General features: G+C 38.7%; 1 protein-coding gene across 3 annotated transcripts in view; it reads left to right on the plus strand.

Annotated features, from left to right (window-relative positions):
* SLC44A1 (solute carrier family 44 member 1) overlaps positions 1-25,174 on the plus strand; it is a 179,466-nt gene that overhangs the window by 126,220 nt on the left and 28,072 nt on the right. The window contains exons 14-16 of one of the 3 annotated variants that reach the window (XM_070596195.1): positions 3,732-3,968; positions 6,155-6,235; positions 9,419-11,789. In XM_070596195.1, the coding sequence (XP_070452296.1) occupies positions 3,732-3,968; positions 6,155-6,235; positions 9,419-9,442 (342 nt within the window). In that variant the 3' untranslated portion in view covers positions 9,443-11,789. Of the gene's footprint in view, positions 1-3,731; positions 3,969-6,154; positions 6,558-9,418; positions 11,790-25,174 lie in introns of those variants that run through there. The other 2 variants (XM_070596197.1, XM_070596198.1) reach the window with 2 other exon arrangements.

Genomic DNA, 25,174 nt, shown 5'->3' on the forward strand with positions numbered 1-25,174 from the left:
AGCCCCAAGGTTGTTTTTACACTTAAACTGTTCTCAAGTTTTTACTAATTTAGGTATGCTACAGGCAAATCTTTGTATATAAATCCTCGTCCATTTCTGCACCTATTTCCTGAGGCCAGAATCCTAGAAGTGGAATTAGTGAATCAGAGTACATAACAGGGTTCTTGATAGACATTGCCAAATTGCCTTCCAGAAAGATGTAACTTTGAATAATATAATTATGTATTTTTTTAAAAATGACTTTTAATACCATGAAAGATAAACATTTTTTTAATCAAGAAATCCAAAAAGGAGAAAAATAAGAGGAAAAAAGTCTTCTGGATTTCCAACATACTAAGATAAATGATTTAGTTTTATTTTTTAAAAAATATAGTTCTGATCACAGAATACACAATTAAATCTTTTCTTGAAAAGAGTTTCTTTCATTACTAAGCGGCTGCTAGTGTGCAGAAATAGTTTCTGATCAGATAGTTCAACTAGATAGATCGTAATAAACATTATAAAAGACAGTGTTGGGAATGAACTATCGATACACACAACAATTTGGATGAACTTGGGGGGAATTATGCTATGTGAACAATGCCAATCCCAGAAGATTAAATACTGTATGATTCCATTTATATAACGTTCTTGAAATGACATTATGGAAATGAAGAACAGATTTGTGGTCTCTCAGTTACAGATGGGGTTTGCGGGATGTAGGAGTAGCTATAAAATGTTAAAGTGAAGGATCCTTGTGATGATGGAAATGTTCTGTATCTTGACTGTATCCATATCATTGTCCTGGTTGTGATATTGTACTATTGTTTTACACGATGTTACCATTGGAAGGAACAGGGTAAAAGGTACATGGAATCATTCTGTGTTATTTCTTACACCTGCATGGAAATTCTCAGTTGTCTCAAAATTTAAAACTTTGTTTAAAAAACTCTGAGTAAAAAAACGCAAAAGATACTGTGAGGGATTTCATTTCTATTGAGCCCCAGTGGTTTTATGGAATGGTAAGTTAGATTGGGAAAGGACCTTAGCTCCTCTAGTTTAGTGGCTTGTGACCTGTGGTCACTGGCCTGTAGGTTCCTCAAAGGTAAGAATAGAGATTTTCAAGCTATTTAAACATTTTTAAGTCTAGCAGATATTGCATATTTGCCCCAATAAAACGATAGAAAAAAAAATACAAAGTCTCAAGTTTCTTTGCTTCTGTGTGAGATTATTTGACCTCTATTTGATTACTTTTTCTGACACTAATTATATATTCTATTTGACAGTTTATTTGGCTTTGATTAATAAAAGAAAAAAATGCTATTTTATTAGTAAGCAAAATCTTTGAAAACATGGATTCCATGGGAAAAGAGCATCATAAATGCAAGATTTATGGTGGAAAAGAAAGAAAGAAACTAAGATTGCCAGGCACGGTGTTAAATGCTTTCTGAATGCTTATTTTAACAATCATGGGATGTATGCACTATTATGTGTCTTGTAAAGATGGAAAAACATGCTCAAAAAGGTTAAATAAACTTGCTGAGAGTCACAAAACTAAAAAGTATTAACTCTGTGATTCGCATCTACAGCTCTCACTCCAAAACTAGCATCCTTTCCTTCCTGCCTCTCACATCCTACCCTGTGTAGGAATCTCTTCTACTGTATCACCAATAATTTGTCCTCTAGAACAAGAGTCTCCATCATGCATCCTATTAGAAACAAAATAATAGAGCACACTTCCCCAATATATTTGCATTTATTTCTTAATGATATAAATACAGCTTTTACTAATATATGCATTATAAAGCATAGTATAAAATGAAATGTAAATATATGAGAAATATAAATAGAGGTCCCAGATGATCCTCTTGAATAAATACCCCCTCGAGTATGTATGCCCTCCCATGGACATCACTGATAGGGACCAGCACTTCTTGTAGGCTGTGCACTTTATCAGAATCTTTAAGATGAATGTTGCTGGGCTTCATCTAAGATCCAACCAGTCAGACTCTGGGGGTAGGGCCCAGGAATCTGCATTGTTCACAAACTCCCCAAGTGATACTAGCCCCTCTGTAGGTTGAGAACTGATAATGTGTCGTCTGCTTGAATAAATGCATGACACCCTTTCATTATTTTGGGAGTGATTATTACATTTCTTTGACTTTTTTGGCTAAACATCTCTAATTCTTGAAGTTGTTTCTCATGTGGTGATATCCATCCTCCTACTTCAACACCTTTTGTCTCCACATCTAGTTTGAGCCACACCTTAGACGTATAATTGACTTTAGCATTTCAAATATGGTTTAACTTTTAGTGGCATAGTGAGAGCATAAAGAACCTCAGTCCTTCCATTGGGCAGGTATAAAAAAACTTGAAGACGAGGTTAAGAAATAACTCACTCCAAAATTAAAACCAAAAGAGTGAGAGAAAATGGATGTAATTAGCTACCTGTGGAAATAATCCCAGAAAATAAGTCACTCTAAGAGAAGATTTGTAAGTATTTGCCACTAAATGGTGGAGGGTGTTGCAAATCTTGGGCAGACCCAGATTTGCTCCCTAAGATCATCTGAGAGACGGATCGATTTATAGCTCAACCAATATATCATCTACCCATCACTCCTGGTGAAGATAATGGTGAAGGAGAGATGCTTTAGTGTTGATAAATAGTAGGGAAAAGACCAAAGAAGAATTCTCAGCCCAGCTGTCCTCAGCGCTGGACCAGGACAGGCTGCCGTGGTTCTAGAGGACTCTTTCTTTTCCTTTGTTATTTACAACTTGATGCTAGGCCAAGTAATGGGCTGGGCACGAGTGTGTCTAGGATTCAGTATGACCTGTTACTACTTTGTGTCAGTACCCAAGTATTTGCTGAGTTGCTACCTGGAAAGGGCCCTGGAGTTGGCATCCTAAGACCATTGTTTGAGTGGTATCTGCTCTTCTACTCTGTGACCTTGGGCAGGTTGGCTAGCATCTCTGGGCGCATTTCCCAATCTATGAAATGAGGATGATAATGTTTGTCATAAACTATTCATAGGGTTATTGAAAAGCTGAAATAAAATGTATTAACAGGGCTACAAATAATGTAAAATGCTACATGGGAGGTGATGAAGCATCAGAATAGGTGGTTCTTAGCAATAAGGAACTTGCCTATTTCTTTTATTGTTAGAGCGTGGATGTTTTCGGCAGCCTCTTTCCTTACAGGTAGTCCACATCTAAACTTCCTGGCAAGTCATGTTAAATTTACCACATATTATATGTGAGATAAAATATGAAACAAAGAAAAAGCTCTTAGAGGTGTTTGTTGCAACATTATTTATAGCTGAAAAAAATATAAATCTCCAACTGTAGGAGCATGGTTAAGTAAATTTTAAATCACCCATAAGATGAAATTATGTAGCTGAGTAAGTGTTTATGAAATATTTGTAATGATACTATTAATATTAATGAAGAGCTTTTAATGATTTGTTTATGTAATACTATTTCACATATGTAAAAATGCTTAGAAAAAAATACGTAGCAGTACCCCTGAAACGTCAATAATTTCCTCCTGAGTGCTAAGAGTCTGTGGAATTTTCTTCCTGAAATATGCGTGCATTTATCTTAAAAATCGTATTGTGTATATGGGTATATATGGATTATACTTTTTAATTTGAGATGAAATGGGCTCATGCAGCCAGCATTTTAAGTCTGCAGAAGATGAAGTGGGGTTTTCTGCAATAGGATATTAAATGTGGTCTTTGCTCTCTCTGCTTCAGGTGCTGATAGTCTGCAGCACAGGTTTGGCTGGGATTATGCTGCTCAACTACCAGCAAGATTACACAGTATGGGTGCTGCCTCTGATCATCGTCTGCCTCTTTGCTTTCCTAGTCGCTCATTGCTTCCTGTCCATTTACGAAATGGTAGTGGATGTATTATTCTTGTGTTTTGCCATTGATACAAAATACAATGATGGGAGCCCTGGAAGAGAATTCTATATGGATAAAGTACTGATGGTAAGTACTTCAAATGCCCTCTACTGCTATAGGGATAAAATTACTAATAAAAATATTAGACAAAGTATTATTCTCTACATTTAATTCTCATTATATGCAAGTGAGTAATTCAGAATTAAGCCTGTAGCACTCATGGATGAGGTTAGTTGGGGAAATCCCTTACAGGATGTTTGATCCTGTCCAAAATGTCCATAAGACATTTGGTCCATGCCAAAAGGTCCTTGATTTTGCAGGACAATTTGGTCCTGTCTGAAATGTCCATCAGACGTTTGGTCCATGCCAAAAGGTCCTTGAAATCTGGTCATATTTGCTTCTGTCCAAAACATCCATGGAGACATTGAGTCCATGCCAAAAGGTCCTTGATGTTTGGTCCTGTCCAAAACTATTTGGCATGGACCAAATGTCAAGGACCTTTTGGGTTGGACCAAATGTCTTACGGACCAAATGTCTTATGGATGTCTTGGACAGGACCAAATATCAAGGACCTTTTGGCATCAACCAAATGTCTGATAACTGGGGAAATCAGGAAAGAAGGCCTTCTTGTCATGGGGAAGACCATTTCAAATCCACCTAGCTAGAGCAGTACCCGTTAATAGTCCTGAGTTCACACTTTTCCATACTGCTGCCTCTGTCTCTGTAGTCAGATGGTTTTGAACCGAATTTTTAAAGGTGACTTCTAGCCCTTGAATTGGAACATTGGACCACTGATGTTCTAAATGTCCTTTCCTAAAATGGGGCTCGAAGACAAAAAGTCTTATTTCCCAGGTCATAGTGCCTCCCTGTATTTCTCCATCCACCACCTTTCTAAATATTATTGCTATCAACTCCGTTACAACTCGTTATCCTGAGTATGCCAGGCCAAATTGAAGGTGTTTTGTGATGAATACATGTTAACAGACCCGTGACTGGTAGAGCGTATTGTTTCCCATCAGTCAAGATCTGAGCCTTTGCATAGATCTCATATTCCGATTCTTTATAGGTATGTAGCCTCTGCAGCTTCCCTATATCAGAATCTCAATTAAAATTTTTTAAAAATTTAGAAACCATATTAAAATGGTTTAAATACTATCATCAGTGTCAAATGCTACCAAATTAAAGATGCTTTTTAATAATAGTACTTTGTTATTAAGCTGGGAAGTACTCCTATGTTGAGAATAAGTAATATTGAAGACTAAACATTACACATTGAAATACCAAGTCATCTTTCAGGAGCATGGTTTACCCAGTTAAATCTAGAATAAATGTGTTAATAAGTGAGCTAGATTTTTTTAATTGCAAAATTACAAATGATTTAACTGACTTACCTGGTACTGATTATCTCTTTTACTGGGAGAACCATCAACTAAATTTTGGACATTAAAATGTCTACATTATAATTCTAACTGGTTATTTTCATAGCGGAATTTGACCTATGTGCATTGTGTCTCTCTTGTGATTAAGGCACTTGGAAGAAGAATTTGTTGTTTTTTTTTTTTTTTTAACCCACTGATAGAAAGCAGGGTAAAAAAATATTTTACACAGAAAAACAGTTTTCTTTGCAAGAATGATGAGGATATTGGATGAAGAAATGCCCCATAAACTTTGACAGGATGGACATGTTTCCTTCAGGGCACAATCCCATCTTAACTACTTATGACCACAGGTTCTGGTTGTTACGTGCTGTCTTCCTGCTTTATGGAGGAATTTCAAGACCAAATAGACTTTTTTTTAAACTAGCTTATTTATGATTTGGTAAATGGTTTTAGTAATATCACTGCTTTTACCTTCTAGGATTCCAGGGTTATTTTAAGGAGGAGGCTTATGGAGTAAAATGTACTTCTTGTTCCACATAACATTGATATGGAAGAAGTAGAACAAGAAAACAATCTTCTCCGTGTGGAAAATTAGTCTTTTTGAAAAAACGTTAGGTATTTTCTCTTCCAGATGGAACTAACGTTGTCTCTTTGAGCCTAAGTGAGATTGTCACAATGAGTGGATGGAAAAAAGATTTTATATCAACAGGTTGCAGTCCATCCCCACAAATTTAGCAGCTCTTGTGAGTGATACTAAATATTATTTATTGCTATGGTTTCAGGCCATCCATTTACCAATATTGAGTCAAAAATGTAAATATTCTTTAGAATTCATTTACCAACCGAAATCTTAAAGGACCTAAGAGTATACGCAATTTGATCCATATTTTGCAGGAGTTTGTGGAGAACAGTAGAAAAGCAATGAAAGAAGCTGGTAAGGGAGGCGTTGCTGATGCCAGAGAGCTAAAACCGATGGTAGGTGGACATGCGCAGGGGGCCGCCCTCCCCGAATTTCACTTTCACTTCCTCTCCCTCTCTGTCTTCACTGACTGCACTTCCTCAGGAGAAGCTTTTGTTATCTGTATCACGCAGGACCTGCTGCTCTTTCTGTTTGTGTATTTACCCATCACTTGGATGGCAGAATTCTTGTCACAACTGAGACCACCTTCTGTAAAAGTAAGCTGAAAGGAACTGCATCTTCAGTGTTCGTGGCAGGTTTGGGGATATTTTTGTCCCTAAGGTGAAATTGCTGTTTCTATTTTTTTCTTTTGTCTTGTGAGGAAGATTGGCCCCGAGCTAACGTCTGTTGCCAATCGTTCTCTATTTTATGTGGGATGCTGCCACAGCGTGGTTTGATGAGCGGTGCTAGGTCCGCTCCCAGGATGCGAACCTGTGAACTCCAGGGTGCTGGAGCAGAATGCGCAAACTTAACAACTACGCCCCTGGCTCGGGCCCCTATTTTTTTTTTTTTAACTGTCAGTGTTTAGTTTTCCTTGGACTGAGCATTTGGTTGCATGCTTGAACTGATGGTTAGATTTTTATCATTTTGGCAGGTGATAATAGCGATTCCTTTCAACTTGCTAAAATTCACATTCCCTCTTTTTTAAATATGGATTTGTTTATGTTGCTTTTGTTTTTTTTATGGTTTTGTTTATGTTGTTTTGTTATGTTTTTTCTGTTACCTGGTTGTACTTTCTTTGTTTCCTGAGCTATTTTTCAGTAGCAAACAAGGCTATTTCCATCAACACCCACATTCTCACTCAATAAGACAATCTGCTCTTCTCCAACCTCAGCTTAATTGTGAGAGGGATAAATTATCTCTGGTCCGTGATATATATGTGTATTTATATATAAAACCACTCTACTTTGATTTGAAAAAGGCAACTTAGTCAGTGTAAGAAAATCCTGAGTTGCTTTCCCATAGATATTCTCACTGCTATTTCATGACAACAAATGTCTCTAGCATATATTGGTCTAATTACTGCTTATTTTGCAATTTTATTGTTCCTAAATAGCTTGTTTATTTCAAAGTATTATATAATTGCATCCATCCTTAAACAGTTAATTTTAAATAGTGTGCCTTCTGAGTGGATATCATGTCCAAAGGTGTGAGGTGAGGGCTCTCTTTTCCTTCTTCTTTATACTTTAATAAATCGTTTGATTTATAGGTTTCCAACTTAAATATATTGTGTAAAACAAGCCCATGTAAGTATGTAAGAGTAAAGGAAACGGGTTCGTTTAAGGAGGGGCGGCTATACGTATATGCAAAATAACTGTATATTCAACCTAAATTAAAGCCTCAGCAGAATAGTTAGATATGAACTCTTTCCACTGTAACCCCTTCCGGTGTCTGCTTTGGTGTTGCTCTAATAGCATTGATGATTATAAAGTCAAAACTTCATTGTTTAGATTCCCGCGGCACAGATCGCTCTGATCCTAAGTACAAGGATGTAGAATGGCCGTGAAGCTCTTGGCTTTGAGGCTGCCTCAGCCAAAGCTGGATTAAGTGGGTAGGGGCACAGTCAGCGGTCCGGCCAGTTAGCTTCCTGCCTCCTTCCTCTTTCTTTCTGTATCTGTCTTCCTCCGCCTAGGCTGAGCCGGACGGCAGTGAAGATTCTGCCAGCCCTAAGGCGGCATGGAAAAATGAGGACGGCTTCCTTCTTGTCACTGCTTGATGGTCCTAATTGTTGAGGAAGTAAAGTTCCAAGCCTAAAACTTAAAAAACACATATAAAATCTTAGAATGTAAACCATCCATTTCCCCCCTTTTCTGACTTTCCCATGGTTGAAGCTTCCGTTAAATCATTCTTCAGTAATAAGCATTTAAAAAAGGGAGAAATATTTGGAAGTTTAGGACTAACTCCTCTGACCATGAATCAGCATGTATTTCTATATTACTCTTTAGTAAAAGACACATGAATTATGGAGGGCCAGAATGCAGGTATACCTTCTCTCACCCAAACCCCTGATTCATAGCTAATAATGCTGGGAGAATTGCCTGGTTAGGGGGCATTCTACCAGAAGCCAAAAATTTGCAAAGATTTTTTTTTCCCTAATATTACTTTCAGTTTTAAATGAATGTCCCTTAACTCGACCAGTGCATTAAAATCTTCAGGTTTTGCTTTCATTTTATGTTGTTCATCAGTTTTGCTTGCAGTTAGTGGCAAAACCCTCTGCTATGTCTCAAAATACATTTTTTACCTGAGTTGTTATTCAGGTGCTTTGAACATTGTAGCTTTGAACATTGTCCCTAAGAGTCATGTTTTAAGCGTTAAAAAACTCCCCAGGAGAACAGAGTGCAATGTTGCCGACAGGGAAGTCAAATTTTTAAGCACATCAGGACTTCTAATTCTTATCTCTCTTTCACAGTATACCTGAGAGTTGATCCCTACTACCACCGCCATCTTGTGTGTGTCCCTAAAGAATTAGATGAGAAATTCCCCCCTAATGTTTGAGGATTGGTAGAGTTTAGGGTTGCTTATTTGTATTCGCTGGGTTTAATTCCGGTTATTCCCTTAGATGAAAGTTCTGTAACAGAGCATCATACCTGTTTTGCCATCTCTGTACAAACACTACTGTTTGAGTTCACTGTCCATCTTCTTCCTTGATGGGATATTTTCATCTAGGGGTTATTTTTAGCCTATAAAAGGATGTTCTGAAAAATGAGGTTTTAAATTTTCCTTTTGACAGGGGCTCACTGAACTAAATATGAGTACTTCCAGTTTTCCTCGTGGGTTTTTTTCTTGAGAGAGCCTCACTAGTTAAGGAAACTTGGAGGATTTGTGAGGTCTTTCTATAAATGTTTGAAAATGGTTTTAGAAAAATTTACCAAATGTGATGTAGAGGTTTAAGAAAGAGACATGCTAGCCGTCTGCTTGTGCAGGACAGAATGTACAGAGGAAAGGGAGAAAAAACCTGTCCACCACAGCAACAGAGACCAGATGTATTCTCTGCGTTTCTCAAAGGTGATCCAGAGGAATTGCGACTTTCAATATTCATAGGAATTTCGGCCCCTGGAATAGAGGTTCAGGAGAGAAGGATTCTCAGTTCATTTTGCTTTGTTGCTGTTTGCGCCCATCCGTGTATTTGTAACATCGTTTATGACCTCCTTTTGATGGTATTTGTCTAAGATGATACTCTGTATGACTTTGTTTTCTAGGCTTCGGGAGCGAGTTCTGCTTGAACCTAGCCGACCGTTATGGAACCCATTGACATTCCAAAACAATATATACACATAACTATGTATTTGTGTGTGTGGGTGTGTGTATATATGTATATGTATGTGTGTATGTATATGTATATGTATATACACACACACACATAATCAGCCAAAATCAGAGAAAAGGAACAGGGATTTAATACCTTTTTTATGCTTATTTTTGTCAAACATGTACTCCTTTCATACGGGTGGCTTTTACAAGGCAACTGCCGTCATTTAATGTTTTCAATTGTAATTGTCTTAATGGAAATGTTAAGATTCATATCTGATTAACATTTTTAATAACTTAGAGGAGATTTTAACTTTAGTTATTTAAATTAGGTAAAATTATTGTACCGAATCTTCTGTCTAAAGTTGATTCCGGGGTAATATCCCTGACGTGTGCATAAAATCAAGATCTTATTTGACTGATGCATAAGTCCTAGTGGGACAAGACTAGGCATATGCCTTCAGACAAATAAGGAATTCCTCCAATCAGTTTTCCCCAATCAAAGAAGCCATGTCATTTTACTTTTCGAAACATACAAGTGGACCCGATAAGGGAATTTTCATAATATCTCATGCATTTGTCAGCCAACATTAAAAAGTAACCAACTCCTCAGGTATTTGTAGTTGACCCTAATGCTTCTATAAGAGAGTAGGTCAAAAAGAAAAGGGTAGATAATCTTTCTTATGCAAACTTTTTTCTTCTATTTTGTCTTTCTTTCATTTTTGACTTTAGTAGCATCCTCCACACATTTGTGTGCCTGATTTGAAAGGAAGCTGGGGCACCCGGCGAGTTCAGCCTTTAAATTTCTGTGTATTGATTTGCAGATTAAGTAATGCTGGGAGGAATAAAGAAGGGAGAGAAACATAGAACGCAAAGCATTAAAAATTCCAGTGCTTGGGCTTCTGCTTCAGAGGAACTTCCGTGGCTTATGGCTAAATGGCCATTTTATTCAAATGCTTGCTGTAAAATCTGAAAACATACTGGCAGGTGCTCCTCTCCTTGGCAATTCATTAAGTATTCAGAATTCTACAATGTGTTTAACTGAAGAATTGGTTAATGTTTTGATCTTCAAGTGTTGAGCATTGTTTTTGTTTGGGGATGAGTTTTGGGTTTTTTGGGTTTTTTATTCCTGAAGCTTACCAGATATGAATGGCTAATATTCCATTGTTCTGCTTATTGTAATGGTGAATGCTTTAAGAAAAAAAAAAGTGTAATTTGCTAAGAATAATTCATGATCTGTTTATGCGATAACTCCTTTTTGTTACAATTTTTTTAAAAAAAGCTATTTTTGTTAATGTAAAGTAAATATTTCAGAGCAAGTTTTTTAAACTTATTGCACTAAATACAGGCTCTGTACAAAAAAAAAAAAAAAAAAAAAGCCTCAGCATTTTATCATTCCATGGAAGGAGAATCTTTTGAAAGAAAGCATTGCCTCCTACCAGAATTAGAAAGTAAACTAGACCGGTATTATGGAAATGTATACAATTAATGTCACTAGGGCTTAATTAGCAGCTGTTTGCTAATATGCTTCCTTTCAAAGGGTTGGACCTTTAAATTGCTGCAAAAGGTAAACTGTATTTTTTTTTAAGTATCCGTGTTCTTTACTCTAGCTAGGCTAAAATTTGCTAAATGCCTTGGTTTCTTTTCAAAGCTCATGTAATATTTCTGATTTTTCAGAATATTTGCAATAAGAGTCTGGATTTTTAAAAAAAAAAAAAAAGAAAGAAAGAAACCACACAATTAAGAGCTCATGTCTTGGCAAGATCTGGGACTCCAACATTGTGAAAATAGCTATTTTGAAACAATACTTCTCCAGAAGTTAGCATCTGATGTCGCCAAACAGTATCATTGTACTCTTTTCTATCATTTGAAATGGAATAAATATAATTATGTCACTAACAATTATCCAAATAGGTGAGAGAGCAAATGATGTAATTAAATTCAGAATACCTTCTGTTTCATAGCCACCCAGATTTTGGACATTAAGAAACATTGGGAACTAAATTTAGGGTTGGCAAAAGTCTGCAAGATGGGTATCAAAACAGAAGACATTCCAGGAGCTAGCTATTAAGTGACCTGATGGAAGTCTTGAATTTGGAAATTAGGTTCTACCCACTTGGACATCCCAGCATCACGGACTCTTGCTGCTCCCTGTCCCATGTGCTCACAATCTCAGCTATTGGGAAGCCACCAGGAATGCTTTCTAATTCTCATTTGCAACTAGAACTGTAATCAGAAAGAAATTTTGTATTTTTGTATAACTTGATCGTGTGCCATTTTATATAACAGGTCCTGTTTTACAAATAAATTTTGTTTTACTAACATTGTGTTTAGAAATTATGATCTATGTGTAACCATGTCATTTGAGTTCCATATTAATTCCCAGGCTATTTTCCCTAAGAGAATGGGTGTGCCACAAAGGTGGATATAGGCAAATGTGCATATATATGACGCAGGCATGCACAGAGAGATTCGATATATAGACCATCACTCGCATATGAGCGTCATTCCTTGGTTCATTTTATAAAGCCTCACAGAGACTTTTTAGCAAGGTTTAAGTGTTTTGAGTTATGTTGGCTGTCCTGCTGCCTCTTTCATTCATTGCCAGTCATTCTTCCGTCAGCTGTGGGCTGCCTTCTTGCTCTGTGCCCACAGCCTCTAACTTCTTCCCAAGTGAGGATAACAGATGAAGAAGAGAAATTATCTGTGAACTGCGGTTACCTGGATACCTTGGTAAACCATTGACTCTGTGTTGTGGTTTTTGTCTTTTTCTGTGGTTAGATCTTCACAAGCGTGTTCAGGACTCACGTCTCCAGAGTTCGAGTTAGGGTCCTCTATTGTAAAGGGTGATCACGGTGACTAGAGGATCATTGTGGTTTCTGCCATCAGATAATTAAGGCTCTGGTGCATGATTTAGACTTTTTAGGCTCCTGCCTCAAAAGTGAGCTCTGCTGTGATATAATATGGAAAGGAAAAGGTGGTATTTCAGCATAAATCCAAGAGACCCATATTGTATGGGAGGCTCACCAGTGAGTTAGGTAAACTTTAGGAATTCGGCTAAGGCATTGAGATTGTCTTACCCTTGCATGGATGAGCAGAGCTCAGAGCCGGTTGTTCCTTTAAACCACTTAATGCAACATTTAGTGTTTAGGATTAAAGCTTTATCCTATCCTATAGCATAATCAAGTCCTAAGTTACTGCAATTTAGGTGGCTTAACTGTGTGTTGGTCCCCCAATTTTTTCCGTAACGGTTGAGGAGGAGGCACTCACTGAGTCTATTTGAAAATTATGCCGGAAAGAAGTTTTTCCTTTGTAGAGATGCTCCCTTACTCATTTTTTCTTTTTACACTAAAGAGAATAAGCTGCCAGTTCCCAATACTGCTGACCTTGGTGTCTGCCAAGGGCACTTTGGCTTCCCGGGCAGTTTCAGGATTTCATCCCACTAAGGGGAGTGAAGAGATGACTGCTTCCTTTATCCTGGTCCTGAGCTGCTTTAAACCAGAGTAATGCTTCTCCCACCCTCTTCCTCTAAACAGCTGCGGGAACTGCAGGCACCAAATCTTTGTGACGCCGTATCAGTGCCCCCGAGGCTTTAACCATTCCCACCAGGCACCACTACTGGCTAATAAAGGCCATTTCAGGAGGTCCCCCGCCTGCACGGCAGAATTCTGGGGTCAATTCCAAAACCAGAGCTGCCAGTTATGGTGACCTGAACATTTTAATTTATTTTGGGACAGCAAGCCTCTCTTTGGATTTTTGGAGTTTTCAATAGCCTTAACATAGCCTCTGAGAAGTTTCCTTCAGAAAGGCCTTTAAGCTTTCACCTTGCAATAAGTTCTCTACGGCTTTTTTACCGCTACTTAAAAAAACATCCTCAGAGTCAAGGCTTATCGGCACACGTGCCACAGCTAATTTCTGTATTCTTTTCATGTATCCCATCTGATAGATAGGAGGGCACTGCAGTGGCTTGCCTAGAGTTGTTAAGATGTGGTCTGTGAATATATATTGGAAAACTGTGGGTTCATAAGTAAATGCATAAAGCAGAGATTTGTGTGTTATATATTCACAGCGTGGAATGCCTTTTGCTTTAAATGCATATTCATGTATCTCTGTGGAGTAAGGATGCATGTTGGCCCTTTTGAAAAGTAGGCACTGTTCATATACAGTGGCTGCTTTTGGAATTAGCTCATCTTTGTTTAATGGCACATAGCCTAGATTTTAAAAAAGTAGGACCCTTGAATGTGCCAAGAGAAAATCTAAAGCTAGCAAACTTTTACAAAACAAAAATACTAAGCATGTTGTATACACTTAATTTAAAATAGCACACTTTCCCCATTCAAATTTCATGAATTTGAGCCAAGTTCTTATTCTCCAAGTTTTAATTTAAGAGGAAAATTTTAATCCAATATTTAAACCTTTGAAGAGAACTTTCCTATAGAAAACTTCAATGCAAAGTTTTTAAACTTGAGAATTTCTGTGGAAAACCTTTCTTTTCTATAGAAATACTATAGTACCCTTTTTTCCTCTGCATCTCCTTGGTTTTTATGCGTTTGAAAAAAGGCAAATGATGTTTTAGTTTCAATATTGCATGAACAGTTATCATTTTTGTAAATTACATGGACAGGATCTAAGTTTGATATTTTCTAAAGGAATTCATTAGTAAGTTTGTGGGAAAGAGATGAAATTATTAGGACCCCAAAGAGCAGGCTGTTTTATTCAGTTTTGATACTTAGTTTTACAGCTTAAATGATTTCCTGAGAAGTAAACACTCCAGACCAGGGAGTTTAGAATAATAAAGCTTTCACACTCCTCATGGTCTAGTCAGGATCTAGCTGGACGTGAAAACATTGTCATTTCCAAATGTTTAAGAAATTTTTCACTTTTATTTGCTAAGACCTGAATTTAATATTGGATATTCTAAAGCAAGTTCTTAATCTTTTAAGGGGACCATGGGCCCCCTTTGAGAAGCTCATGAAAGCAATGGACAGTCTTTCTCTCAAATGCACATAGCACATCTATGAATATTTAAAATGCTAATAGACTTTCAGGGCCCTCAGACTGCCAGCCTCCGCCCCCCCCCCCCCCCCCCCCCGCCCCGCGCCATCCCCTCAGGGCCTAATGAACACACGTCAAAGGGTGCTCTCAAGTTGGTTTGATGATGTGTTTGAAACGAGGTGATAGGCCTCCATTCGACATACTTTTAGGATGATACTTACCAACTTGTGGCCTGGAATCGTTTTTATAACTTGAAGACTTTAATTTAGTGCCAGCTTTGGAAATAGAAACCACACTAATCTGAGTGCCTAACAACATGGCCATGCTGAATCTCCAAGACAGTAAGATTTCTTTCCGGGGAGGTGTGAGGATACGTGTGTCCTGGGGGGATTTTTGGCAAGGTACCGAATTATTTGTAACGGACGAGAAAATCCAAGAAGAAATGAATGGGGAATCCTTGTGATGATCCATCTACCAAAACACTTGATTGGTTTTTTTGGTAGCTCAGATATGACATGTGGCACAATGTTATGAGTAGATCACCATCCAAAAGTTTGTCAGTGAACATGACCGAGAATAGTTGATGATGATAAATTAGCAAACTCAGTGCAGTCCACAGTTGACAAAAAAGTAGTGGGAAGCTGGAGGAGTAGATGATGGGGGAGAAAATTCAAAGTTGTTTTTTCTCCCTGTGTAAGTCAGGGAAGTATTTCCTGTTTTTTCAGTCACCCGCTAGAGCAGGCTTGGATCACTGCCAATGGGACTGTGCCTCCACTCCCCACATCCACCCCATCTTCCTTCTTTAGGGAGCACATGGATTTCTTCACATCTGTACCTTACTGCTAGGTAGGGGTGCTGCATCCATATCGGGGGCCCTTGAAAAAGCAGGCAGAAACTCTTCAAGGAGTTTGGACTTCTTTTAAGGTTTGGTTCCGGTGGGTCACGATTCATAGTCAGACATCAAAGCATTACCTACATTTTCAAGCTGAAGAAAGCATGGAAATCTCACAACTGGCTGGTGAAGAAAGGAGAAGAGTCAGCTCCCTACCCCACCCACACCCCCAGAAGAGCTTTAATGAGCCTTCCACAGTAGAAAATGGAGAGACCACGGGTAGAAATTCCAAAATCAGGTGAAAAAGGGCCTAAAGCCAATGTGAGTATCTACATTTGAAATGTCCTTTCCTCGTAGAAGTGTCTGACTTAAAAGGAATGTTTTGACCTCCGCACATGAATCTGATCCACCTGTCCCATCAGCTAGGAATTTAGTTTTAGTTAGTTATTTTTTGGGGAATCCATGTTAAACCGTTCCGTGTGAAAGTAAGCATTGAAAGCCAGACTTGAAGGTTAACTGGGCACAGAACTGGGGTGAAGCTGTAGCCAGCATCCCGCGGACCATTCGACCTGCCACTAGAAAATATGAGCACTCTCTTCCTTCACCACGTTGATCATCAGGCCAGGATTTTTTTCATAAATTGTATTAGATAGCTCACAGGAATGAGACGTAATAGGACAGCTTTGAAGGCTGATAATTTGAGATAGAGGCAATTGAGTAAATTTTCCCCATCCTCTGGGTTCCAGTAATCTGTGCTCAGAACTTCTTTTTGGCCCTCTTGGTTTTGCTAGTTTTCATTTTCAGAGACATCACATGGGGAAAGTTACCTTTCTTCTAGGTTGCTTTAGTCCTACCAGATTATGTTGTATCGGTGAGGTTTTCTGACTTCTTCCCTCCCATAAAAGGGTACTAGGAGCTCCATAATGAAAAGAAGTTTCAATTTCACTGTCTCAGAATCTTCTTGACCACCAAGTGCACTTTGGATAGATCTCGTACCCAGTGAAGTAAGTTCAGTGAGGTGGTAGCTGATTTGACTATAGGAGGAAAAAACTTTACAGCTAACAAAAAGGTGGAGAGAAGAGCCTGAAGGGCACTAACAAAATGACAGTGTACTGGAAAAACAACCAAAGACAAAAGCATAACTTCTGAAGACCAAAGGTCCAACACTAAGGACTTGCTGGTATGGCCTTTCTGAACTCCTAGAGTTGAGAATAGGCTTCTGGAATAAGGCAGCCCAGTTTTAAAGGTCAGTCATTGCAATAGGGACCTGCTATTGATCTCTCAGGCTCTGAGCCTTCACATCCAGTGTCTGGCCCAGCCCAGCGTACGGGGTGATATGAACAGAAACGCCATCAGTGTGTCTTGATTTCTCACTGCTGTCTAAATCCAGCATGAGAAGTATGTTGTCGTGCCGCATATTTCTCAATCTGATGCCTTTTTTGTCCTTTTCTTTCTTTCCTTCTTTCTTGCCATTTGCATCCTATTTCATAGTGTCGAAATGGATGTTTGTATCACATCCTGTCTTTGTCCATTACAAACTGTGGGATCACAGTGAAGCCTTCCATGAATTCCCGAGTTTGGAATTCGTAGTTCAGATCTTTTACCTTAGCATTATTTTGAGTTTTTCCTTATTACAGTGTCACTACGCTGTATTCAGGTGGGGACACAAACATGTAGGTGCTTGAACATGCCCCACAGACATGGTTGCAGCCCTAGGATCTGTGACTGTCATTGACACAGTGCAGACTTTACAGACAGAGCGTTATGCTCTCGGAGGACTTTAAAAATATGTATATTAAGCAATTAACTTTCTGGAGTTATCAAATCTTGCTGGGAAATCAACTTCCAAGAGCTCTGAATTGGATGGAATTCCATCTGGCTTCAGAGTACCATGAGCCTCTATGACATGGAGCTTTGAAATGTTTTTCTTGTGCAGAAATATGAACTAGAAAAAAAGTGCTGATCTAATGCTAAGTTCTCTCTGTGTACTGACTCAGTTGCCAGAATTATAATGAAAACTGTATTTTAGTCTAACAAATGTATAGAATTTTTTATGTAATAAATAAAATTTTATAGGAAAGAATGTCATTGTCTACTGTGTCGTAACACTTTCTCATTCCCAGGATGGTGATTAATAATGTAGAGGAGGAAAATAATTTTCCCCCTACTCTTCTGAATTCTTAACTGAGACCCCTGAAATAGAAGATAGATTAATGAGAAAAAGACACACAGAAATTTATTAACATGTATACCTCATGTATACGTGGGAGATAACCAGAGAAAAATGAGTAACTCTCCAAGGTGGCTTAGAATTCAAGCTTAAAAACGATCTTAATAGGGAAATGGGAGGGAGGAGGTGGGCCTCTTAGGGGAGAGGAAATGATTCTTAGGAAAGATGAATGGGCCCCTAGAAGAATAGATGGGAGGTATGGTGGCTTGTGAGAAAGCTGGTCTGGGTGTGGTGTTGACTTCTCATCTCCTCTGCTGTGATAAGAATCAATCTTCCCTGATTGATGAATCTCCCAGGAAGGGGATTGATGATAATTGAGTTTCTTTTGGAGAATGTTTCTTTAGGCAGATGAGGAGAGTTCAGAGAAAGCCTCTTCCTGCATTTGCTGTTTTTCAAGTGCGCACAGCTGAAAATAATCAATTTCCAAAGCGGCGTTTTTTGAGGTGGCTTGCCCTGGACCCCTGCAGTCATATTTTGGGGTGGTATATTTGCTAGTCTTCAGTAGAAAGTAACCGTGGGCAACATCTTGCTTTCAGATTAGGTCAGTATGCTGCAAGGGTGCCCTAGAATTTCCTAGCTTTTCCTTTCTGGCATCTCTCAGCATGTCCTAAGAGTTCTTGAAGTATGAAATATAAATGTACTAAAACCTAATTTCTGAAGTACCAAGTTCACCCACTGCCCGGCCAGGCTTCCTGGCTGCCATCTGAGTCCCCCTGTGAGTGCTAAAGTTGCAACTGAATTCAATCATCGGGCAGAGCAGAAAAGCCTGTTAGATAACGTTTACCATGGAAAACACTCGTTGTGCCACATACGGCACCCTGCACATAAATTGAAGCTTGGATCTGTGCTAAGTCAGGGGGGTTGTGAAACTATGGGATGCCATAATTTAGGCAGTAGCTGTGCCCCATTAAAATTGGGAAAAATCAAGCTTGTTTAAAACTAACCGTATTTTAAATGATACTGGGGACCATGGACCTTTGCCAATACCTATAAACCTCTCCTAATTTGTTTTGCAATTTTACATTTTTCTTGAGAGGCTGCTGTACAGACTGCTTTTCATTAGCAAATGCGAGTAAGGCCCAGCTCCCAGCCCTGGGCGTTTATCGATACCATCTTGCCAAAAGGAGTTGTTACAGAACATTTGTGAGGCGTCCTCAAATGCTGGAGATGTTTGAGATACTGAAGGATACTCACCAGTCTGGACTGTTCGTTCTTTTTTCTGGGTGGTTCTGATGCAGATTTACACAATTTCTGGTTATATAAACCACCTAGTGATTAAAGAGCCCATGAAAAACCTCCCATGTCCTGAAAGGAACCCAGAAATTTTTTTCCCTCTGTCTGGCCATGGGATGTATACTCTGTATTCAGTCTCAAATTTTAGAAAATAGAGGAAAGTCTGGAGGATTTCTTTTCGGAGGCATACTACTTGTGTGCTCTAGGTTCATATGTAAGTTGTGATTGAAATTTGAGCTTCTTCAAATAGCTGTATAGCTCAAAGCTTTTACAGGTGTTGAAAGATTCAGAAAGAAGCCAGTGTGCTAGGAGGCTCCTTGGCCTTATGGCTTTGATCTTGTGCTGTGGAACTAACCCGCGAGACCAGGCCTCTCCGCGTTATTTTTTCAGTTGTGGCAAGTAGCAGCGAAAGTAAGAAATGCTCTTTGTGCTTTTAATTTGAGATTCTGCATTTACTGTCCAAATCCTGAGAAAACTAACTTTAAAAGATGCACCTAGGTTAAATTTAGGATTCCAGAAAATGCAAAGCTGAGCGAATAGACCATTTCATGGGCTTATCAGCAATTTCAATGGAAGTCTTAAAGCTCTCTGGGTAGTTATAAGCTCCCTGGCCAAGTATGTTGGACTAGAGAGGCGACAGTAAGGAACTGCCTTCAAGGCGAAACAAAGAGCTGTCAGTTGTCCAAAGTCATCCTATAACCTTACACTCAGACGCAGGATATTAGGGGTTGTGTTTGGTCTATTCTCTCCATCAGCCAGAAAGGATTCTCCTAGGTTACAACAAAATAAAACAATTTTAGGACAACAGGTTAGGGGGCCAGCCCCAGTGGCCTAGTGGTTAAGTTCTGTGCACTCCACTTCAGCAGCCCATGTGTGGTTCCAGGGCACGGACATACACCATTTGTCAGTGGCCATGCTGTGGTGGTGGCTCACATACAAAAGGGGAAGATTGGCAACAGATGTTAGCTCAGGGCATATTTTCCTCAGCAAAAAAAAAACAGGCACATGAAAATTGAGAGGAGGAGATTAGCTGTATAAGAAACCCTAAGCTGAGCATAAGATTGAACTCCAAGTTTTCTGTCAGTCCTACAAAGAGAAAATCAAGAAAGGTACTTAGTTTTATGTTTCTAATAGAAGGAAGCATTGAATAGAACTTCAACAGGAGGGACAGGGCAGGTGTAAAAATGACGTAAGTAAATTTAATGACTTGGAATAGTGTCTACAATATAGTCAGTGAAAAAGGGGATAAAGCAGTATTTATAACATGATCTCATTTATGTAAAATCACTATTTTTATACATTTTTGAATGCTCTCCTAACCAATCCTCTAGGCTCTACTAGTTGATTAGTTAATTGAAAAGTTTGGTTAAGGAGGAGAATCATTATAAATGAATTTTTTTTAAACTACAAGTGAAATATTCATTGGCTAAACTTTGACATGAGTATAATTCTTTTTTATGACTTTTTGACTCCTCTGAAGTTGTTTATTGTCTTTTTTATATGAACCACACCAATAATGTAACCACCCAAAAATATAATAATGTGAAATATTGAATTCTTTAAAATGGATCAAGAACTTAGAGATGCTTATGAAGCCAGCTGAGTATAGACTCCCAGATTTTTATAATTTCTTTCCAGTGTTCATAATTCTCAGACACATGTAATTTGAGAGTAATATTTTTAGTATCTTTAGAGTCTTTCCAAGGCATTCAACTTAGTTTTTATCAGTATACGTGATATTTAAATAATCATACCATTAGGATAACCACTGTACCTGGCATAACATGCTGGAGTAAACACACCTGACTCTGGCTAAGCACAGTCACTGGTGCTGAGAACAGAGCACACAGGCCCCTGAGTGTAGGCCCCTCTCTGGGAACATTCAGCCTGCTATGGACATCAGCCAGTACATTCTACAGAGAATCAGAGAATGTCAGTTAATCTGGCAAGATGGTTAAGTGGAAGTTAGCTAAGAAAGGCACCCTTTTTACAGCAAAATGACAATTATAATTATCTCTGTGTTATGGGATTATGAATAATTTAATTTTTTTCTTTGCTTATCTGTTTAAAATATTCCTGTATAGTTTTTTAATGTGAAAAAAACAGTTACGTTTAAAAGCAAACAGCCAGGTAAGCAAAATAAAATGACAGTAGCTAAACCAGTGTTATAATAGAATGATGAAGTAGAAGAGAAAGTCCCCAAAACAAATTCTGTTGTTTATAAGAATTTAATAAAAGCCAAGGATCTACCTCAAATGAATAAGGAAGGAAAGAATTCATTTAATAAGTGGTGCTTAGGACAATTGGCTCGCAATTTGAAAACAAACCTAAGTCAAATCCAGATGGATTAAGGAATTCTTTTTTTTTCCCAATTAGACAAGGGAAAGGTCAGGGGAAGGAGTGGGAGGACTTTAATAAATTTAGAAGGATTCGAAAAAAAATAGAGATGAAAAACACGGGAGTCTGTGAGAGCCACATGTCACATTTTGGGGAAAATACAATGAGTGAGGCCCATTTCAGATGCATTTACTAAGCGTGTCTACAGCAGTGTGCTAAGCATATCCACTTTCATTCAACAAGCATTTCCTGAGACCTCCTCTGGTCAGCCAGATTTATATTCTGGGAACTCAGTGGTAAATATTCATTCCCTGATCTTAAGTAGCTCACAGCCTAATGAGGGAGGCAGACAGCAGTGAGCGTTATGATGAGAAGTACAGGTGCTTCGGGAGCAGATAGGGAGGGGTCGGGGTCATTAGGAGAAGCTATCTGGGCTGAGTCTTGAAGGATGCACAGGAATTAGCCAGATGATGAAAAGGGAGGTGGGGGAGGGGAGGGGAGAAGATCCTACCCAGAAAGCTTGGGCAATCATACAGCAACATGAGGAAAAGCCGGTCATTCAGGATGCCCAGAGCCAAGAATATGTGGATCTGCAGCAAGAGGCGACGCTGGAGAGGATGCAGGAGTCTTGCATGTGCCGTCAGACCTAAACAGAGCTGTGGAGAGCCTGCGATGGCATTGGAAGGGAAGCCTGAAAGAGGGGGAGATGTGGGAGGGAGGAGTTTGGGGGAAGAGGAAGATTCCAGTGGGAAATCTAGCAGGCCTGGTGACTAATTAGATCTGGGAGGAAGACAAAGAAATCACGGAGGCCAACACTCAGCCTGGTGTAGGCCGCCCCTTCGTTTAAAGACGGCGGCTTGCACCGCGTGGTCAGGTTCATCCAGGCTCTGATTCTGTAGTTCACTGACTATTGGAAATATCGACCTTCTGTTCCCAATGCTCTCTGATGCAAAATCTCTGTAATAAGAAGGAACCAGTCAGAGGAGAGTTTGAGGGCCTGAAAATATTTCTCTGTGCCAACAAAATATTTTCCCACTCCCTGATGAAGGAAATCTACCTAATTTCTGGTTTTCAGTTAAGAGACCCCACCCTGGCAATGGCTCGTGCGGCTTAAGTAACTACAAACGAATCCTGTCTCAGTGGCTCTAACTCTGCTCTTCTGTGTTGTCACCTTAACCATCCGTGTGCCTCTATGCTAACAAGAAGTATGTACAGTATATTTTTAGTATATGTAAATTCCATATTTATGCTCCATTTTTTTCCAAAAAAGTGTAAATACAATAAGATTATCAGAATAAAAATAGAAAAGCAAGAACATAAGAAGAAACAAATATGCTAGACTCTAGGACTAATATGGTCGCAGTACAATGAGGCGTTAAATACTTTGGCCTCCTAGCAACCTGAAAAGAAAGGAAAACACCAAGATTTACAGAGTTTTATTCTTAGACAGAAGAAGGTATAAGTATTCTTCAAGTTACTGTGAAAGCAAAAATAATCTACACGTAGCTCTCAAATTGGGTTTTGTAGTGCTGAGCTGGTAAAATCTGAGCCTGTGACTTCCTGATTCTTTAACTGAATTTGTTACCTCATCCTTATCCAGCTCTCCCTCTATTAGGACTTAGAAGACACATTCTTAAGTATAAATAAACAGAAAGGTAGTGTTTGTTTACTTCAAAGACATTTACCGAGGCTAGAGAAATGAGAGACTGACCCTTTGCCTTCCAAAACCTCACAGTCTGTTTAGAAGACAGAGGGTGAGCAGATAGATGATTGTAATGTAGGGTGCCAGCTGCTCTAACAGGCAGGCATTAACTCAGGAGTAGGCAGAGACTACCTGAAGGGGGTGGGGCAGAGAGATGGGCATGTGATCAGGTGAAGAAGCCTTTTGAGAAAGGGAGGTAGCGTTCCAAGCAGAGGCAACAGCCTGCGTGAAGAAATGATGTGTCTGTGAATCTGTACTGAAGAGTGGGTGTGGAGGCATGAAACTGAAGAAGTCAACAGGGATCAGATCTTGAGGGTCTTGTGGGCTGTACTAAGGGACTTGATTTTATGCTGAAGAAAATGGAGACTCACTGAAGGTACACTTGAGGGGGACATTTTAGGGGGGAAAATCACTGTGACAGTGGTGGGGGTAGCTTACTCAATCTGGTAAAGGGTGTTTATGAAAACCCACAGCCAACAGCATACTCAATGGTGAAAGACTGAAAGCTATCCCCCTGGGATCAGTAACAAGACTAGCGTGGCTGCTCTTGCCATTTCCATTCAACGTTGTACTGAAGGCTCTAGCCAGGGCAATGAGGCAAGAAAAAGAAATAATAAGGTACCAAAATGAGAAAGGAAGAAGCAGAATGATCTCTCTTCTCAGATGACGTTATCTTGTATTTGGAAAATCATAAAAAGTTCAAATACACAATTAGACAATAAATGAATTAAGTATTGTTGTGGGATATAAGATCAACACACAAAATCAGTTGTATTTCTATGTACTAGTAATGAACAATCTAAAAGGGAAATAAAGGAAATAATTCCGTTCAGAATAGCATAAAAAAGAATAAAACACTGAGAAATAAATTTAACCAGGGAGGTGCAAGATGTTTACATTGAAAGCTACAGAATACCATTGAAAGCAGTGAAAGAAGACACACGTAAATGAGAAGATATCCGTGTTCATGGATTGGAAGAGTTAATGTTGTTAGGATGGTAATACTACCTCAAGTGATCTTCAGATTCAGTGCTCTTCCTATCAAAATCCCAATGGTTGTTTGGAGAAACGGAATTGGTGATTCAAAAATTCGTATGAAATTGCAAGGGACCCCATATAGCCAAAAAGTCTTCAAAAAAAAAGAATAAAGTTGGAGAACTACCACTTCCTGACTTTAAAACTTACTGCAAAGGTATGGTAATCAAAACAGTGTTGTACTGACATATGAATAGACAATGGAATAGAATTACAGAAAGAAAAATGTGTCTAATTGTCAACTGATTTTCATCGAGATTGCCAAGCCTATTCAATGAGGAAAGAGGAGCAATAAATTAGCAACAAATGACAATGGCACAACTCGATATCTACGTGCCAAAAAATGAAGTTGGACCCTTACCCTTATCATATACAAATATTAACTAAAAATGGATCAAAGACCTAAATATAAGAGCTATGGGTTTGGATATAAGAACAATGACCTTGGATTTGGCAGTGGTTTCTTGGATATGACAACAAAACACAAGCAACAAAAGAAAAATAGGTGAATTGGACTTCATCAGAATTAAGCTCTTTTTTGCTTCAAAGAATACTATTTTTTAAAATATGAAAAGGCAACCCACAGAAAGGGAGAAAATATTTGCCAGTCATATCTGATAAGGGTCTAGTATCCAAAATATAGAAAGAACTCTTACCACTCAACCACAAACAGACAAACAACCTGATTTAAAAATGAGCAAAGCACTTGAATAGACATTTCTCTAGAGAAGACTAAAAAAATGGCGGTGGAGCACATGAAAAGATGCTCACTGTCATTAGACGTTAGAGAAATGCAAATCAAAACCACAATGAGATGCCGTTTCACATCCACTAGAATGGCTGTAATCAAACAGACAGACAATAATAAGCATTGATGAGAATGTGCAGAAATTAGAACCCTCACATGTTGCAGATGGGAATGTAAATGGTGCAGACACTATGGAAAACAATTTGGCAGTTTCTCAGTACATTCTGAAACAGAATTACTGTTTGACCCAGCAATTCCACTCCTAGATATATACCCAAAATAATTAAAAACAGACGTTCAAACAAAAATTTGTACACAGATCTTGTAGTAACACTATTCACAATAACCAAAAGGTGGAAACAATCCAATATCTGTCAACTGATAAATGGATAAACAAAATGTGGCATATTCATATGATGGAACATTAATCAGCCATAAAAAGGAATTAGGTACTGAAATATGCTACAACATGGATGAACTTTGAAAACATTATGCTAAGGGAAAGAAGCCCAAAACAAAAAGCCATAGATTGTATGATTCCATATATATGAAATATCCAGAATAGACAAATCCATAGAAACAGAAAGCAGATTCG

The sequence above is a fragment of the Equus przewalskii genome, chromosome 26, assembly GCF_037783145.1.
Source record: "Equus przewalskii isolate Varuska chromosome 26, EquPr2, whole genome shotgun sequence".
NCBI lineage: Eukaryota > Metazoa > Chordata > Mammalia > Perissodactyla > Equidae > Equus > Equus przewalskii.